This window comes from Rosa chinensis, chromosome 4, assembly GCF_002994745.2.
Source record: "Rosa chinensis cultivar Old Blush chromosome 4, RchiOBHm-V2, whole genome shotgun sequence".
Classification (NCBI taxonomy): Eukaryota; Viridiplantae; Streptophyta; class Magnoliopsida; order Rosales; family Rosaceae; genus Rosa; species Rosa chinensis.
The window spans coordinates 46,173,279-46,193,183 of record NC_037091.1 but is presented as its reverse complement, the minus strand read 5'-3'; the positions used below and the strand labels follow the sequence as shown (position 1 = coordinate 46,193,183).

The window sequence follows — 19,905 nt, the reverse complement described above, 5'->3', positions numbered from 1 at the left end:
ATTCGTAAGCTTGTGTAATATATAACTCTATGGAGCGAGTGTATATTAACTTTGAGGGTTCAGTGCATCAATATCTGTGTAAGTTAAAGGGAAAAAGATTCCAGGTATTTTGTATTGATGACTGGACATTCACGCATATATAATTATGGGGTTATATATATCGATTTTCTTGTGTGTAAAATCAGGGGCGTGACACTACCAAACTGGCTTTTCAACACTTAAGGGATTTGATGATTATCACACTCAAGGGACCAAGCTACTAAAATTGCTTATCAACACTGAAGGGATTTGATGATTATGAATACTTAAAGGACCAAGCTACCGAACTTGCTTATCAACACTTGAGGATTATCAATATTCAAGGGACCAAGCTACTAAAATTGCTTATCAATACTGAAGGGATTTGGTGATTATCAACACTAAAGGGACCAAGCTACTGAACTTGCTTTTCGACACTTGAGGGATTTGATGATTATCAACACTCAAGGGACCAAGCTACCAAACTTGCTTAATTATCAATACTTAAGGAATTTGATGACTATCAATACTTAAAGGAACAAGCTACCGAACTTGCTTGTCAACATTGAAAAAACTTGCTTATCAACATTTAGGTAGTGTTTGATTAGAGGATTTAGAGATTCCAAGGAACTTCAAGGTGATGAGATTTTGAGGTGAATGGACTTTAAGGTGATGGGAGTTTAACGTGAAGAAATTTTAAGTAACGAAATTTACAAATGACTTGTTTGGATCATACTTTGCAATGATGAGATTTTACAAATATTTATGTTTTTGACAAATTGGACTTGGAATAGAACAACCTCTTCTAATATTTCACACTGTTCATTCATTCTTGCCCACGAAACTTAATTCGTGCAATAAAAAATAGTGGTCGTTATTAACTTTTTGGCCATACAGTGGCTAATTAGCCAATGAGGTTCAACAAAAAGCTGGTCCATGAAAGTTAGGCATGCATCACTTTCGGATAATATATTTAATTGGAATTCAAGTAAGGGCTTTTAATTACCAAACCTGCATCAACACTTGGAGAATTGAAAGCAATAAATAATTGCTAACTTAATAATGTTTTGAAAAGATTATTAATCAAGGTTCCTGCTGTACATGTTATGCAAAGCTAGAGAACTGAATATGGTAGACCCGTAACCACCAAGCAGGATATAATTTGGGTGCGGCTATTGCCAACCTTCTATTTTCTTAGTTTACCCTAAAATATTTGAATTATTGAAAGATTATATTACCCAAGTGCAAAATGACTATTAGGTGTACTAATTTTCTAAAATCAAAATCTGTAAGAAAAACTATATACATATCCTTTTTTTTTTTTGAGGGAAATGAAAGAGGTTTCATTGACTTTACAAGTCATTACTATCAAGGGATATAAGGTCCACCACAGTTGGAGGTGGTACAGGAAACAAATGCATAAAGAAAGATCCATTTTTAGCTTCTTGTGCTAATGTATGAGCCACCATAGCTGCTCGTCGCACATCATGAACCTGCGCAAAGGATGCTATCTGCAAGGCCTCTCAAAGGTCATATAAGAGATAGCCCAGCTCTGAATGATCGAGGGAATCATGCATCGCAGCTTGTAATTAAATTCTTTTTTCATTGAATATTTCATATAAGTATATTTGTCGACAGAGAAATTGGTTAGATAAGTAAATTTAATAATTGAAATTAAAAAGTAGGGTGTAATGAGCAAGTAGGGTGAACAAAGAAAATGGTAGCTAGGGTGACAATAACTGCACCCTATTATTTATAAAGGAGATTTAATTCATTACAAAAACAAAACAAAAAAAGATATGAACGTGGAATAGCACACGTAATCAAATTTTGTTTCGCCTAACTTGTCTATATATAAATTCTGCATGAATGAATGCTTACAAACTACAGAACTCCTAGGATTCTAGCTATATTGGGACAATGGCTCCTGTTACTAACTTGCTTAATGAGCTAAATATGAGCACTCTCTCCAATCTTTTCCTGCTTTCTGTTCTCTTGCTTACTATTTTCAATTTTTTTTCAATTTTAAGATCAGGTGAGAAACTAAAATCGCCGCCATCCCCAAGAAGGTTACCCATAATCGGAAACCTCCACCAGCTAGGTACACTCCCACACCGTTCTCTTCACACTCTCTCAAAGAAGTATGGCCCTCTAATGTTATTGCACTTGGGCCAATTTCCAACACTAGTAGTTTCATCGGCAGACATGGCCAAGGAAATAAAGAAGACTCATGACAGTGTTTGCTGTAACCGTCCCCAATTTACAGCTACAAATATATTACTCTATGGATGCAAAGACCTAGCGTTTTCTCCTTATGGAGAGTACTGGAGACAAGTTCGGAAACTCTGTGTTGTTGAACTTTTGAGCTTGAAAAAAGTGCAACAATTTCAATACGCAAGGGAAGAAGAAGTTGCAAAATTGGTCAAGAAGATACGCAAAGAATGCCTCAGTGAGTCTCCTATTGATCTGAGTGACATGCTGAAAAAGACGTCCAACAACATACTATCTAGTTGTGTTATTGGAAAAAGGTTTGCAGAGGAAAATGATAATTGGTTTGGAGAGGCATCAAGAAGGTTGATGGTTCAACTAATGTATTTCAGTTTTGGAGATTTCTTCCCTAGTTTGAGATGGATTGACAATCTTAGAGGATTCATTGCACGTTTGAAAGCAACTTCTGCCGAATTAGATGGATTCTTTGATAAGTTGATTGAAGAACACAAGGCTATAAAGAGAGAATGTGAACTCAAAACAAGAGATTTTGTGGATATACTCCTCAAATACGGAAAGAATGATGCGCTGAACTTGGATCTCACTCAAGATAACTTAAAAGCAATCATACAGGTAATTTCACCCTATATATATATATATGTATATATATGTATATATATATATAGGATTTTTCTCAGGTGCGGACGTCCGTACCGAAATTTCGGTACGGATTTCCGGTTTTTACCCACTTTCTGATCACTATTTTGATCTTAACCGTTCAATTTTTAGGTCCTAATGTATAGATCATCTCTACAAAATTTCAACCAATTTGGTGATCGTTAAGGCATCCAAACTGCAATTTACACGAACGAACCGAATCTGTCGAACCGGAACTGTTCGTGTACATTGTTGTAATTTGCAGTTTTGGATGCCTTAAAGATCACCAAATTGGCTGAAATTTTGCAGAGGTGATCTATACATTAGGACCTAAAAACTGAACGGTTAAGATGTGAAAATGTGATCGGAAAGTGGGGGGAAACGGGAAATCCGTACCGTCCTCACCGTAGTCTGAATGTACACACACACACACACACACACACACACACACATATATATATATGCAGCCGTTCGAGAGCGGACGTCCGCATTTTTGCTAAAGTGCCGACGTCGACTCTACAGCTCTACTCAGGTCTCGACGGCGTGGCGCCGGTTACCGGACGGAGGCCAGGGGTGGAACGGACTAGTCTGCAGTCGGGTTGCAGCGCTGCAGGTCAGGTTGCTACCTAGAACCTACAAACTCGACCTCCTCCGATCTGGATCGCTACCCAGAACTGTCTAGGATGCCTCCAACCTCCGCCCGGCAAGCCCCGAGCAGCAGTCGCCGCCTGAAACGCCGTGGAAGAGTCGATGTCCGCACTTTAGAGAAGTGAGGACGTCCGCTGTAGATCGGGCCTGTATATATATATATACATATATATATATATATATGTGTGTGTGTGTTTGTGTGTTTTTCTACTTCGATCCATATGACTGAATATATATATATATATATATATATATATATTTGACTTCTTAATCATTCTAGGACATGTTTATTGGAGGAAGTGATACAACATCAACAACTTTGGAATGGTTAATGGCAGAGCTTGTCAGAAATCCAAATGTGATGGAAAAAGTCCAACAAGAGGTAAGAAGAGTGGTAGGACAAAAGGCAAAAGTAGATGTGGATGATATCAATCAAATGGACTACTTAAAATGTGTCATCAAAGAAACTCTAAGATTACATCCCCCAACCACTCTTATACATAGGGAAACAACCAGAGCTGTAACATTGGGAGGTTACTATATCCCCGCGAAAACAAGAATACTTGTCAATACATTTGCAATCCAAAGGGACCCCACATTCTGGGACAAGCCAGAGGAATTCCTCCCGGATCGATTTGAGGACAACTTGATTCACTTCAATGGTCAGGACTTCCAATTTGTCCCATTTGGTGGTGGGAGAAGAGGGTGTCCCGGACAGGCCTTTGCGCTGGCTGCAGCTGAATATATGGTTGCCAATCTTCTGTATTGGTTTGATTGGAAGTTGACTAGTGGTAATGTATCGGTCGAGGCCGTAGACATGAGTGAAGTGTATGGACTCGTTCTCTATAAGAAAGCTCCTCTTCGTCTTGTCCCCATTCCATTCTCCACTTGATCCCCTCATCCAGAAGTTTCCTATGTAAAACAGAATTATATTTAAGCGCATCTTTTTTCTTTAGACAAAAAACAACTGGGATGTCCTCTTGATCTGGAGTGGTCCAAGACTTCCAATAAGTAGATGTGTATCATTTTTTTTTTCTTCATTCTATAGTTGGATTATTGTGATATTAGTCTTTGTTAATAAACATATATTTAATATTTAGAAAAAATACTTATGTCAAAACAAGAATATAATGTTTTATTTCACTACTTTGATAACATTAATGAAATAACATTGGTGGAATTGTCATGAGATTTTGAATAAAAAGGTCTAATGTTGAAATCTCATTATTTTAATTTTCTAATATTTTTAAAAACAAAATGAAATTTTGTATTTGTGATGGACTGGCCCATAATACATCATGCTCATGTCGTGTCGGGCCCATAACAGGCTCGGGCCGAGTATTGGCCAATATTCCTTAGCCCAACCCAACCCATTAGAATAACGTACTCGGGCCGTGCCGGGCCGGTTTTAACTGTCTTGGGTCCGTGCCGTGCTTGTGTCTAGCGGCCCGTTTGCCACCTCTAGTCCCTTTTGGTGGTGGACATTTGTCAAGAATACAAGCTGATATGGCAGCTGACTCACATAGCCTTACTCAACACCGCCCCTCAATCTCAGCAGGGGTAGAGCCTGAGATTGGAACAATGGTCCTTGAAAACATGGACTATGTAATGTTTGCAGTCTGATCTTGAGTAGGAGCATATTCTAGCAACAGATCACTCCTTTGGATTCACTCTCGAACAAAGTAGAAATCATTATCCAAATGCTTTCTCCTTGAATGAAAAACTTAATTAGAAAAGAAAGCAAGACCAGAGGGATAACACTTAAAGAGAGGTTGCTCAGGAACAAAAATATGCAGATTACACAGCAAATGGCTTATCCAAGAAACTTCAGCAGCTATGTTGGTAAGTCACACATACTCAGCCTTTGTGGAACATTTTGATACTGAACCCTGCTTCTTTGATTGCCATGAAATGGGATTGGAACCAAGGAAAACAACAAAACCTATTGTTGATCTTCTATGATTTACTTTCCCCAGCCCAATCAGCATTACAAAAAGCCTTTATATATGGAACACCATTTGCAAAAGTAAATAAAACAAGCCAGTGGATAATGTACCCTACAGGTACCTCAATATCCTTTTAACTGAATTGACATGCTCATCAGTTGAAGCTACTGTAAATTGACAGTGTATGTTTGTGACCGTTGTCAAGAATACAATCTGACATGGCAGCTGACTCACATAACGGCAAACATGGGTTATGACTTATGATATTCCAAACAACTTGAAGTATACAATTTGAAGGATATTAAAGCCATAATCTTTTTTCAACTTCTTTTCGGTGGTGTTGAACTGTTGATTAGTACTCATCTCGGTATCTTTTGTGTTATGAATTTATAACTCATAAGTAAGTTTGTAAAAATATTTTGTTGTATGATTTAAGCAGTCTGAAGTTACTTAAGAGGTTAAAGTTGTTGAATGCGTTCAGAGAAATCCATCAAGTTGCATTTGGATTATAGTAGTAAATCTGTACTAACGTAACTGAAGTTGATTTATCTTATTCCCCTTTGATTTTGCTACCTTTGCTGGTGTTCAGCATCAAGTCTGATCAATAACCTTTCCACATACACGCATATAAGCTTTGCATCTTCAGGCCTGTTAATATCGTCCTGTACAATAATTTAGAAAAGGTGCTAATTGAAACTTGGCATATAAGGTAGCTAGTTCTGCAATTAGGTTTTATATATGATAATCCCCTAATTAATAAAAGCTAATTTGCTCATAATTAAGTAGTTTCAAAGTTGATTTTATGTACACATACATGCATAAATACGTTTGTGGTGCTATGTTTGATTTGTGATGGCATGGCTTTAGATGGTTGGACAAATGGAAAGCGGGACATCAAACATTCTTCAATCTCTGGAGCCCTAACTAGAACACATAACTAACCACGACCAAGCTAGCTAGGTGAAAATATAAGAAAAGAACGTGTTTTATGGAAAACGGGGATTGATAGGCATGTTTCAATCCTTACTGGGCAGAAACCAAAAATTCAAACAGAACACAGGATTTTTGGTTACACAGTGAAAACCTCAAATATGAGATTAAAAACACTGCTGGGCTCTTACTCTTGAGAACCCAAAATAAGAACTATTAACTTATGATGAAGGATATGTTCTTTACAAACTGAAGTAGCACTAGCTCGGCTACAATCACTAGACTTAACTAATGAGATGCTTGTCTTCAACCTTGAACGTCTTCTTCACTTGAATGATCTTCAATTATCACTCTTCTTGCATCAACAACTTCTCTACTGGTCTTGAGAGAATCAATGCATGTAGGTGAATGAACAATGAAACACTTAAACACAGAACAAGTGATTCATGGACTCCTATGGAACTCTTTCCTTAGCAAGCAAGACACACAAAAATTCTTGCATCAAAATCACCCCAAAATCAACGCTGCTTTTCTGAATATATTGAGGAGAAATCAAATGCTCAACAATTAAGACTTAACCCTAATTGGACTCCTACGAGGAAAAATCTTTTAATAAAAGATATCCAATTAAAATAAATAAATCCTAAATCACCTAGGATTTCAAAAGCACGATTTTATCAATTAGAAAATTTATTTATAATATAACATCTAAAAACCAAAAGATACTTTCCAAAATCAAACTCCCAAAAATGTAGGGTTGACTAGGTCTGACTCGGACTGACTCGGGGATTGCAATAGGGTTGACTAGGACTGACTCGGGGATTGCAACACACGTTGCAATCTCGTGCTTATGCATGAGATGCAATTACCTGATATTTTCCGAGACCAGTTTGTAGGCTTCTTCAATCTTTTGTATGGGAATGCCAACACACTAAGTACAAACCTTATACCTACAATCTCCCCTTTTGGCATTCCTATACAAAACACATCTAATTAATGCAAACTCCCCCTCAACAAGTACTTGAGGATCCTTACTTGGGAAGAAGCCTCCAATTCCTGAAACACTTATCACACACACACTTTGAAAAAAAAAACAGTTAAAGATAAGGCATAGGAATGTCAAGCAAGTTAAACATTCAAAGCACAAGTTGATCAATTTCACAAATATCTTCCCCTTTTTGTCTAGGAATGACAAAGACAACTGAAAAGAGTAGTGGAAGCTATGCAGAAGGAGGATCACCAGGAGATGTTGCTCAATAGAAACCACCCCAAGGAGAATCAAGCAGAGGAAGGTAGTCTAAGTATCAATACTCCCCCAAAGTGTGATCATGTTATGAAAGATGCAAGAATGAAATGCAAACACACAATGAGTTGGTTTGTATCCTTGTATAATTGACAGAGACAAACGCATAGCCTTTTACACAAGAGTATTAGCACCAATCCTCAAACATGAAAGTAATAAGTTAAGGTCATATGAGTGAAGAGATTTTGACAACAACAAAGTAACCAAGAAGATGATCGAGTATTCTGTACCTTTGTTGTGTAAGTGAACATAGCTCAAAGTGGGGTTTGTAAGAATCTTAGAATCAAAGAAAATAGAACACACATAAGAAGTGACAAAATAATCACAATCAACTCAAATCTCTCCTTATGACACCGTGTGGGCACAATATTTTTTCTTTTTGCCTTTCACACATTATGAAATTTTCACTATATATATATATATTATATATATATATATATATATATTCAGAAGAAAACTAAGACTCATGTAGCAAGTTTTATGCCAGCAACTCCCAAGTCAGTTGACTTTAGGGTACCAGATGTAACAAGGACATCCCAAAGGACACATCAACTTGAGTCAATAGTTTCACAATCCACTGGGGTGACCAAACCATTCCCTTTTCTTCTCAAACCTCATATCGTTCACCACGACCGAGGCCTGTTTACTTCGGGAATAGCCTGGTCTTGCTCCAAATAATTGTACCTTTTTACCAGGGAGCAATTACTACAAGCACTCACTTCATACGTGGGAACTAAGATCAAATCAACCAAGAGAATTACGTACCACCACAAGGAGTATATGTGTGCATGTGAGAATACAAAGTGATGAAAAATATGTTGTTCATGCTTAAGCAGAGTGATGCAAGAACCAATTCAAAACATGTTATTCAACTCATCACAATCATATGCAAGGAAGATATCAAAACACTTGTCAATCTAAGTCCAATTTGATCTGTCAGACATATTGGGATACAAACCACACATGCAATCCTAATTTTCCAGAAAGCAGAAATAAAAAGAGTGATGCACCTATACTAATATGATATCATACACTATGAATTCATGCAAAATGGATCAAGCGAAGTGAGAGTATCAATACTTAGAGCCCCCACCAATGGTGCTTTTAAGTGATTCAAATTGAGCTATGTCTAAGGGCTTAGTAAACGAATCAGCCAAATGATGTTCAGTACGAACAACAAGCTCAAGCATATTATCAAGATCATCCATATGAGCATAAAAACAATTAGTAGAACCTTTTTTTAATCCAAATTTGCTTCTGCTTCAAATTCTGCTCTTTGGGGATTGCAATAATATCTGCAATCCTGTTAATCAACTTTAGAAGCTCTTTTAGCTCAGCTTGTAGCAATGCAGTTGGGCTAACTTTTTATGCTTTCCTCTGATTTTGAGTGACCTGGCGAAGCATATTACATCTAGGACGTATGTGTCCTAATTTTTCACAATAATGATAAGTGGGAGTGAAACTTTTGGAGTTGTGAATATACCTGGGCTGATGCACAGACGTGTGCTTGTCAGAACTTACCTGAGTAACTTTATGATGGGTTTGCAAGGCTAAATTTGCTTATGATCTTTTGGCCAACTTGGGACCAAAATCGTTGTCATTTGAATCTTGTGACTAACCCAACGAATTTACACATTCTACACCTTTTACAAAGGTCAAAGGCTTGCAAGACTCACCTTCATAACCTAACCCTTCTTTGTTGCCGTGAGCTTTACCAAAGCCAATCATCTTGGAGACCTTTTCGGACCCTATGGAAAACTTGTTGAAGCTTTTCTTGACTTTAAACAGCTCATCCTGCAATTTCTCATTTTCAAGGGTTAGTGAAACATTTAGAGTGGACTGAGCCTTGACTTCAACCTGCAAAATTTTGATTTTGTTAATAAGCTCATCATGCTCCTTGTCCCAATCTTGAGATTTGACCTCACCCTGCAAAACTTTAATCTTATCAACAAGGTCAGTACGTTCTTCTTCCCATTCTTTTAAAGAAGTATCAAATTTTTGCTCAACTTTCATCTTTTCCACTCTTAAAGATTCAACTTCTTCTTCAAGTTTGTTTTTTTTTCGAAGAACAATTTTTGAAGCATTATACAATTGCTTATGCTTTTCATTTGTTTCTTCATCAAGAGTATCATCTTCCAAGTCAGAATCATCAGAAAAATCAATATTAAGAAAGGAAGTAAGAGCAAGATTTACCTCTTCATTCTTAGATTGAGAGCCTTCATCGCTGTCACTCCAAGTGGATTTCAATGCCCTGTTACTCCGAGAATTATATTTCTTGTTGCCACAGTCAGCAGCAAGATGACCCATACCACCGCACTCAAAGCATTTAGGTTTGTTAGGAAAAATTTTCGAAGAATTTCCAAAGGAGTTTTTGTTTTTTAGAAATATTTTGAACTCTTTTGTCAATGTACAACGATAAATCCACATAGTCATCATCAACATCATCTTTCTTTTTAACAGAAGAGAAAGCAACATTTTTTACCTTTTTCTCGGGCTTGATCCTCATCTCAAAGGTTTTGAGATTACCTACCAGTTCGTCGAGAGAATAGGTGTCCAGGTCTTGAGCCTCCTCTATAGCTGTCTGTTTGGATTGAAACTTTGATGAAGGGGACCTAATGATTTTCTTGACAATCCGATGCTCTTCAAATGGATCACCAAGACTGTGACACTGATTTGTCACATTTAGAAGATGAGCATGAAATTCATCTATTGATTCATCCTCCCCCATTTGCATGTTTTCAAACTCCAAGACAAGTCTCTGAAGTTTCTAGCCTCTAACCTTCTTGTTGCCTTCATATATGACATGAAGAAGATCTCATGCCTGTTTAACTGTGTCACAGTGGCTGCTTCTCATCCTCTCCTTCTTGGATAAAGCTGTGAATAAGGAATTTCGTGATTTGAAATCACAACTTCTATTCCGAACCTCCTCTTCTGTCCATTCCTTCCTAGGCTTAAGAACTCTTGCAGATGTCCCTTCTACTTTCTTTGAGTCTTCTGCCTTGATTAGGTGTTCCCATCCAGTCTCAACTGTATTCCACATGTTTTCATTCTGAGAGTAGAGAAAAGCCTTCATCATAATCTTCCATTGTGAGTAATCTTCACCATCAAACAAAGGGGGGCAATTTATGGAACTAGAGGCTCTGTCATGTTCACGTTTCATCCTGTCCTCGGATCAACTAAAAAGCTTTAGAACCCGCTCTGATACCAAGTGAAAATACAAGAACATAACGTGTTTTCTGGAAAACGGGAATTGATAGGCACGTTTCAATCCTTACTGAGCAGAAACCAAAAATTCAAACAGAACATAGGATTTTTGGTCACGCAGTGAAAACTTCAAATATGAGATTAAAAATACTGCGGGGCTCTTACTCTTGAGAACCCAAAATAAGAACTATTAACTTATGATGAAGGATATGTTCTTTACAAACTCAAGTAGCACTAGCTCGGCTACAATCACTAGACTTAACTATTGAGATGTTTGTCTTCAACCTTGAACGCCTTCTTCACTTGAATGATCTTCAATTGTCACTCTTCTTGCATCCACAACTTCTCTACTGGTCTTGAGAGAATCAATGCATGTAGGTGAATGAACAATGAAACACTTAGACACGGAATAAGTGTTTCATGGACTCCTATGGAACTCTTTCTAAGCAAGCAAGACACACAATAATTCTTGCATCAAAATCACCCCCAAATCAACGCTGCTTTTCTGAATATATTGAGGAGAAAACAAATGCTCAACAATTAAGACTTAACCCTAATTGGACTCCTACTAGGAAAAATTTTTTAATAAAAGATATCCAATTAAAATAAATAAATTCTAAATCACCTAAGATTTCAAAAGCACGATTTTATCAGTTGGAAAATATCTTTATAATATAACATCTAAAAACCAAAAAATACTTTCCAAAATCAGACTCCCAAAAACGTAGGGTTAACTAGGACTGACTCGGGGATTGCAACACATGCATGTTGCAATCCTGTGCTTATGCATGAGATGCAATTACCTGATATTCTTCGAGACCAGTTTGTAGGCTTCTTCAATCTTTTGTATGGGAATGCCAACACACATAGTACAAACCTTATACCTACACTAGGTAACAAGGAAGGTCTCCATTCAAGAAGGAGATTCAGATGAGCAGTAGACTCGAGTTTAAAGATATAAGCTCGCATCTTATGCATTAAGGAACACTGGAACAGCATAGCGGCTTTGGACTCATTCTCGAAGATCCTATCATCTCTTACTCTCCAGAAAGAGTAAACTGCAATGCACATCAAACATAGCTCACTCCTCTTTTTGAACAAATTTCTATAAATTGAAGTATAGCTTTTGAAGTTCCCTTTCAACTTTCTACTCGGGCAACCTGTCAAACCTTTCTTGATTGTTTTCATCACCAAGCACAGTTAACACGACTCAAATCTTGTAATTCACCAATCTTGTCCTAACCGAGTCAGTTTGTGCCAACAACTATATAACACTCGGAACAGTGCAAAGTCCTAACATATAGGATTGGAAAGTAATAATAATCCTTGGCACCAACATACAACTCGATCTATCGATCGTTCCAAACTCAAATCAACACTTTAACATCGAACACAGTAAAGTCCTAACATTTTTTCTTCAATTGTTTTGGCAACACAAGTCCCTTCACTAATCCATGAACTTCACAAATCATTAGCAGTATTACGATCACCCATTAAACTTTAAGCTCCGTTGTTCTTACTATTTTCATATATACTCACGCACCGGATCATGAGTAATGTGATACTCCTCCTGCGCATCAGCATCTATATCATTTTATCGTCCAAATTATCACTTGGTCTCATTGCTATCCCTTTAATATCTCTTGAGCAGTTGAGCACGAAACCTAGATTGTTAAATAATGTTACTCATCGGTTAGTTACCTTTGCTTTTATGTCTAATGTAAACTTTGAGCGATTCACTTATACTTCAAGTATTATACTGAATGCACTTACGATATAAAATTATAATGTAAATCATCATCACTAATTCAACAAAAATTAAAGTGCTAGCAACAGTTTTATTTCCATCAGTGTCTATTTCTTTTTTTGGTACAATCTTAAAATTCCAAATTAATGATACTTTCATGAAATATCAGATTTGCATATCTGAAATTTCCAAATTAACCCAGTGTCGACTATAAAATCTATGTGATCTGGACCCCCAAATCTCACACCAAACAAAATCTATTACCAGAAGAAGAAGTTCACTCTCGTCTCTGAGAGTGAAGCAGAGAGAAAATGGCGTCGCCCACGGCAAGGATCACGTTCCGCGTAGTAATGTTAGCTCTGGCTCTTCTGGTCGTCTTCTACATGGGTCGTCCTCTCTACTGGAAAATCTCAGCCACCATCCACGAGATCCGCGAAAACAGACAGACCGTTAAGCAAGGTTGCTACATTCATTCATTCTCTCTCACTTTGACTTTTTCTGCTTCTGGGTTTTTCTGGGTTTCTCATTCTGTACTGGAATTGGGTTCAGGTTTGTCGCAGATTGTGCTGGAAGCCCAGAGAACTGTTGGTTGGTATCACGACGAGTCGGATTCGGGTGCCCGCGAAGATCCGGTCGGGAAGAAGGTGGCCACGACCCGGAGGCTTCTGTTCAGTCAGGTTTCATGAAGATCCTTTACTCCAGTCACTGCTTGAGGTTTCTATGCGATGATGTCAGTTGTGGCACAGTGGGTCTGTTCAGATCTGATTTTGGTTGATGATGTTTAAATCAATATATATGAGAAATGAAATGCTTGTTCATGAAGCGATTAGTTGTTAGAGAGACTTTTACAACTGCAATGCTGGATAATGTAGTAATTGTACTGTTCTTGATATATATAGAAATGCAATGCGTGTTTGGTTATGGTTGTATGAGTGTAAGGTTTGATTATAATTGTTTGCATTGCCGCCTTGGTAGTTATTGCCTTTGATTTTCAGTAGGCTTTGTATAATAATCTGAAGTTATATGCACAAACCTGAAAAGTGGTTAGTGTCATTACTGGTTTGATCAACTTGTTTTGCATTGATGTTGTGGATGAGAATAAGCAGTTCACATTCTCTGTTACTAATCCAGGATCACCCACCATCGGATTGTCTTAGGGGTCGTACTTCATTGAAAAGTGAAGAATACTCAAACTCATCAGTTGGATTTCTACCCAACAGTTTATAAGCAAGAATTGCATGATTAGTGATGAGTGGGAGATCAGCCCTCTTAGAACTTACTTTCAATTAGAATTGTAAAACTATTTGATTTCCTAGATTGTTTAGGGGGAAGTTTAATGTACCTTTCAATTTGAGGGAGGCAGCGTGATTATTGTTGTTTTAACTTTCATGACAGTAGTCATGGTCATTAACCTCGTATGGTTCTACTGTCACAGGAATGCAGAACCAAAGTTCATCGTTAAAATCTAGAAGTCTTGTTTACGCTGCTATGAGTCGTGGTTGATAGCCATATGATTGCGTTTGAGATGAAAAGTTCATTACTATGTTAGTGATGCAAGCATCTATAATGTTAAGCCTACCCTTCAAAAATTCCTTGGTTTGGCTTAGACACTTCTGTGAGCAATAAATCGACTCTTTGAGCAAGTGCTTGCTAGACCACGGATGGTAAGAACCTCACTGCTACAGAGATGTCCTTGGAGTACTTTCCTTTGTGTGTGTGTGTGTGTGTATTTTGTAAAGCAGAGCGGGAAAATGTGAACCCCCTGTACAAATGCAGTTATGCAATGTTACGTATTGCAAGATTGTCTGTACATATATTGGTTCTAAAGAAACTGAGGAAGCCAGTGAGAACTCCCTTACCTATTTCTGAGGGCTTTCTGGACCCGGTTCCTCTCCTGAGTATAGGAAACATATGTGTGACCTTAAAATTTCATCACATGATGGTTTCCACTTTCCCATGTGGTTAACGCCTGACAGTAGAACACTACTACCATTAGCACGCATTTGAAGCAAATAGGGATATCCCGTTTGTTGTATTTTAGCAGTACAAACTCTCATTTCAATGCTTGAAGTGCACATTTTGTCATAGAGTTCATGCTGTATGGAGAACAGTGAGCCACAACACTGTCCTACATCCCAATTTACCTAACCTAGTAGAATTGATCTTTCCGGAATGGAAGGCATGATATGGAGCTAGCTCAAAATCTGATAACTCTAAAGTCTGCTGGCCTCACATAGGTCCTTCTGCCTGTGAATCCCAGCGTTGAAGAAGGCAGATATATACTTGGTATTTTGGGTAAGGTAGCGAACTTGTTTAGTGTGAATCACTGATCATCTTGGAATGGAACCATGGACCATTACTATCGCTCCTGACCATTACTGGTCACTGTTACGAGCTTGACAAGCATTGTGCAGAAAGCTCTTGGGAGAAACCATCCCCTGAAATCTGTTGTGTTATCATTCTCTCGTAGGAATCGAGCTCATATATGAAGCGAATGAGACCAACTAGACAAAGAGGAGGGAGGTGTGAGCTTATCATTTGGTTCCAAGTGTGATGTTCATCTTATCTATGAGTATGGTTTTATACTTTATTGATAATGATTATAAAGACTAGTTAAGATGGTTCATAATTTCATATGAGTAAACTGGCATTTGAGTGTCTTTAAGACATGTGATACACATTTGTTGTGGGCTTTCTCATGAGTTTAAGCCCGTTAATGATTCATAATTTCAAAATGCCTGTGGCATTGCCTATCAAAGCACAACACTTGGTTTTGGACGTATAGGGATCCTGTAAAATTCTATCAATATTTTTATAAATGTTCGGAAGCAGTTGAATACGTTTTTTTTTTTTTTTTAGCCAAATAAACAACTCAAATGCTATAACTAGCTTTTCGTGAGTCGAACTCATAATCTCCAACTTACGAATGAGAGATTATGTCACTAGACCAAATAGTACTGCGCAACTGAATACACTTTTTTTTTTTCCATATAATATACACGTCAGATCCCATCATTCATCATTTAAAATTCAAAGATCATCCTTATAATAAACCATATTTTATATAATGCTGGTAATATTAAATGGTCAAATAATCTCAAATTTAGCTGGTGTTTGTTAATATGAAGTTATGAACCCTAAATAGTCTAGAATTGGAGATATTTTGACCGTTGAATTACACTACAGTGTGTTACAGGAGGGTTGGATATGCAATGGATCCCCATTGTTAACTGCCCAAGTGGAAACTGGAAAGCACAAAGCCCCCAAGTGGATTGATTAATCTAAAATATATGTTTCAGTTCCGAGATTAGTATACAAGCCACTCTAAAACATGATTTGTTGACATTTCTGCAGACAGAGTTTGAAAATTGAAACAACCAATGTTGCCTGTTCATGAAGATCACATACAAGTTGCGACGTTGCGTTCCCATTCATTCATATGCACGTGTACTCGCAACTCCTAGTTTCGTATACAAAATTGAAACGCAAGTATAAAAACCAAAACGAATTTATGATGATGGAGATGCATTGATTTGTGAGTTTGAATTCTTCAATGTCAGATCTTCTTCATTGGGAACGGTCTGTAGATCTTACTACAGCCTCACATTCTGTACATGGACCATATTCTATTCTATAAACTAGTCCTAGTAACTGTGATGTGCATGTTGTTATCGAAAAAAAAAAAAAAAAAAACTGTGATGTGCATGTGTGATTGAAATGAAAGAAAAATAGGAGTTGAAAATTAAGAAAGAGAACTAGCTAGGAGTTGAGGGGGACTGGGGGAGAATGAAAAACCGCAAATCAGTTCTGATTTGAATGCGAGAGATTTCTGGTCTTTGTCATTTATTCTTAATATATTTTGCCTTTGAACATTCAACAAGAAGAAAAATTTGTTAGAGGGTTACATGTGAAATTTTAAAGAAAACAAAATTTGTGTTATTGAAAAAATAAATAGTTAGCACCCTATTATACTACTAATCATTTCAGATAATATTCTTGTTAATTACCTTTTTGTTCAAGGAAAACCTAATTTGTGTTTAGCCCAAACTCTAGGTTACTTGACCTAGTGGTAATAGGGTTCAATTAGAAGGATCTAGATTCCTAATCAATGTACGATTACTTTCCTTGTATGATTGAGATTCTATTCATTGTAATCCTCTATATAAAGAGGCCTCTATTATCAATGAGAATACACAGCGATTATCTCTCAATTTCTGATTCCCTAAAACACGTTATCAGCACGAAGTTCTAACCCTGAAACCCTAAATTCGTAACCTACAAATCCCAGAAACCACCGCCGCCCACCTCGAAGATCCCAACTCCAGGAGTCCAGAACCGTCGGCCCCACCCCAGGAACAGGCCGGAAAACAACCGAACCGGCCACCGGAAGTAGCGAAAGTCCCTCTGCCCGGTTCGAAGCTTTCCTCCCTGCCAACTGCTACCAAACTTCACCAGAAGCTGTAGGCGGACCCCAGATCACCGGAGACGAAAATTCACCACCGGAACCGGCCTAGAACACCTTGAACCTGCCACCAGAAAGGACTGCAACCGAACCGGCAGAAAAAGAAAAAAAAAGGGCAGAAGCAGAGCCCAACCCAGCAGATCAGCCCTAGACCCAGAAGCAGGCCTGAGGCCCACAGTCGCTGCCCTCGACCCACACAGGTCAGCACAGAGATCGTCCACATCAGCACTGCCACGTCATAGCCAGTCAGCACCAGTGCCACATCAACTATCCGGTCAACTCCAGTCAACGCCGGTCAACCCTCCAGTCAACGACCGCCGGCAACTTTTCCGGTCATTTACAGTAACTTTTTCGACGACATTTTTCCGGCCAACTTCCGGCAACTACAGTAACTTTCCGTCGACATTTTTCCGGCCAACTTTTTGGTCAAGATTTCCTGCAATTTTTCAAGGTAAACTTTTCTAAAAGTTCCCGTTTTTAAAGTTTTTCAATTTCTTCTTCTTTTCTCGGAGACTTCCATCATCCCTTCTCCTACCCCCCTTTCTTCTTCATAGGGGAGACCAAAAGCCGAACTGTGGGGGTTCGTGCTCACTCCAAGCTTGGAGTTTGTAGAGTCCTCCAAACTTAGAGTTTGTTGAGAAGAAAACGATCGACCATATACATCGTTGTTTCGATCTAATCCAAAACCCCTCTTGGAATCGGATTTTCTTAGAAGCGACTACGCTCAGAAAATCCCTAATTTCTTGGAAGCGACTACGCTCAGAAATTTAATAGTTTTTCGTGGTAGCCTTTTCGCTCTGAAACTAACCATAATCTTGTGTTGTTTTTCAGGATGAGTAACTTGAACAAGTTGAACTTCGTTCAACTAGAGACAACTGGCGCAGGATACCATAGGTGGGTCCGAGATGTGCGCCAACATCTTAAGGCTGATGGACTTCTGGGAGCCATCCAAGAGCCTGGTCAGAACGTGCTCTCCATTGAGCAAGCTACTGCTTTCGAAGCAAAACAAGCTAAAACCATAATTCTCATGACAAGGCACATGAATGACGCGCTCCAAAATGAATACCTCAATGAGGAAGACCCAAGAAAGCTATGGGTAGAACTTGAGCAGCGATTTGGCAACGTTCGTGACTCCCTGCTTCCTGATTTAGAAATGCGATAGCATAGCCTCCGCTTTTGTGATTTCAAGTCCGTGCTTGATTATAACTCGGAAGCTCTTCGTATCAAGTCTCTGATGGAGTTTTGTGGCCAAGCCATAACTGATACGATGTTGATCGAGAAGACTCTCTCTACCTTCCCCGTCTCTGCACTGATGATTTCAAAGAATTATCGGATTGATGTAAATGCAGGACGTATCACAAGGTTTCATGAGCTCATTGGCGCCATGAACGTAGCTGAAAAGCACGACAATATTCTTGTGAAGAACTATAATGCTAGACTCGTGGAAACTAAGTCTATTCCGGAGTCTAACTATAGTCGCGCCCCCAATAGAGGACGCAAGAAGAGAAACCCTAAGAGTAGGGACAATTCTGGACATTCTGGTTCATATGTTCACCCTAAAGAGGAAGGAAATCGCCAAGAGAGGCGTGCACGGAACCGTAGAGGTCAACTTGTGAAGAGAGAGAGAGGAGGAGCCTCCGACCATGGAGGTAACGCCACCAAGAGCATTGGTCGTCCAAATCGCGCCCCAATGGCGCCTGACCATAATAATGTTTGTTTTCGATGTGGATCAACTGAACATTGGGCCAAAGCATGTACATCATCCCAGAATATTGCAAATGCATACAAGACGTATCGTGAAGCAAGGGAAGCAAATTACATGGAACAAGAAGATCAAGATGGCGATCTCGATCTAAGGGTGGAAGACTATAAGGATCAAGACCCAGAAACTGGCGATTTTGATTAAGTCTTTTTATTTTTCAAGAGATGTAGGCGATTGCCATGTTTATTGGATTAGATTTTCTTTGATCAAAGAAACAATGATTGGCTTATGAATAAAATTTCGAGTTCTTTTCATTATGACTCAATTTTGATTCTGAGCATATTACTTTGTGACTGCGATGGCTGGGCCATCAATATTAATTCAAGGACATGGAATAGCCCAAGTTTCACTTGCCAAATGGCACCTTAATTACTGTCACTCTCTACGCTCTTAGGGCAAATTACCCTATGAATAGCCAATGGATTCCATGCGAAAACGCATGTAGAATGGAGATGAGTTCCTTTGCGAATACGTCTAACGATTGCGAACAAAGGCGCATCTTAGAGAAGTTTATGTGTCTCTCTAGTGGACTCTATGTCACTATTCGAGCTATTAAATCCAATAAAGTTATGAGAGAAGATCTCTTGGATTTAGACACATATTGGCTTTGTCACGACAGGATAGGTCATCCTGGTCATGATATGATGATCCGTCTACTAAAGACTTCACTCGGACATCCATCATTTTGAGCAAAACGAAGCAAGAATCTGATGACGCCATAAAAGGCGCCAACCATGAGCATAACGCCATGGTTGTTCCTCCTTGTGGCCATGACGCCATACATGCTAATTTCCATGGCTCCAACGCCATGATGGGAGATGTAGTCACACATTTTGCTTCTAATAGCGCTACAGACGCTCAGGCCTAACCAAAATCCTCATTGGTCGCTTCTAAAGCCTCTCGCTCATTTTGCAAAGCCAGTTCATTCGGGAAATTAGGACTGAGACCGTCCTACGCAAAGGATATGAAAATAATCATTCTGTTCTTACATCAAATCCATGGGGATTCTATGGACTGATT

At 38.6% G+C, this 19,905-nt stretch overlaps 2 protein-coding genes across 2 annotated transcripts; both read left to right on the top strand.

The window, feature by feature from the left end:
- The first annotated feature begins 1,880 nt into the window (after positions 1 to 1,880).
- LOC112195754 (cytochrome P450 71A1) lies at positions 1,881 to 4,482 on the top strand. The gene is made up of 2 exons (XM_024335945.2): positions 1,881 to 2,859; positions 3,812 to 4,482. Exons 1-2 carry the CDS (start codon positions 1,939 to 1,941, stop codon positions 4,421 to 4,423), a joined length of 1,533 nt encoding a protein of 510 aa, XP_024191713.1. The 5' UTR covers positions 1,881 to 1,938; the 3' UTR covers positions 4,424 to 4,482.
- An 8,401-nt stretch (positions 4,483 to 12,883) lies between these two features.
- Positions 12,884 to 13,590, top strand: LOC112199854. The gene is made up of 2 exons (XM_024340827.2): positions 12,884 to 13,120; positions 13,211 to 13,590. Exons 1-2 carry the CDS (start codon positions 12,973 to 12,975, stop codon positions 13,345 to 13,347), a joined length of 285 nt encoding a protein of 94 aa, XP_024196595.1. The 5' UTR covers positions 12,884 to 12,972; the 3' UTR covers positions 13,348 to 13,590.
- Positions 13,591 to 19,905: the final 6,315 nt, after the last annotated feature.

What these genes read in the sequence shown, in the direction of transcription:
- LOC112199854 (XM_024340827.2), top strand. Translation starts at nt 12,973, where the DNA reads ATGGCGTCGCCCACGGCAAGGATCACGTTCCGCGTAGTAATGTTAGCT. An exon ending in CAGACAGACCGTTAAGCAAG is followed by an intron (nt 13,121 to 13,210) that starts GTTGCTACATTC and finishes AATTGGGTTCAG; the next exon opens with GTTTGTCGCAGATTGTGCTG.
- LOC112195754 (XM_024335945.2), top strand. Translation starts at nt 1,939, where the DNA reads ATGGCTCCTGTTACTAACTTGCTTAATGAGCTAAATATGAGCACTCTC. An exon ending in ACTTAAAAGCAATCATACAG is followed by an intron (nt 2,860 to 3,811) that starts GTAATTTCACCC and finishes TAATCATTCTAG; the next exon opens with GACATGTTTATTGGAGGAAG.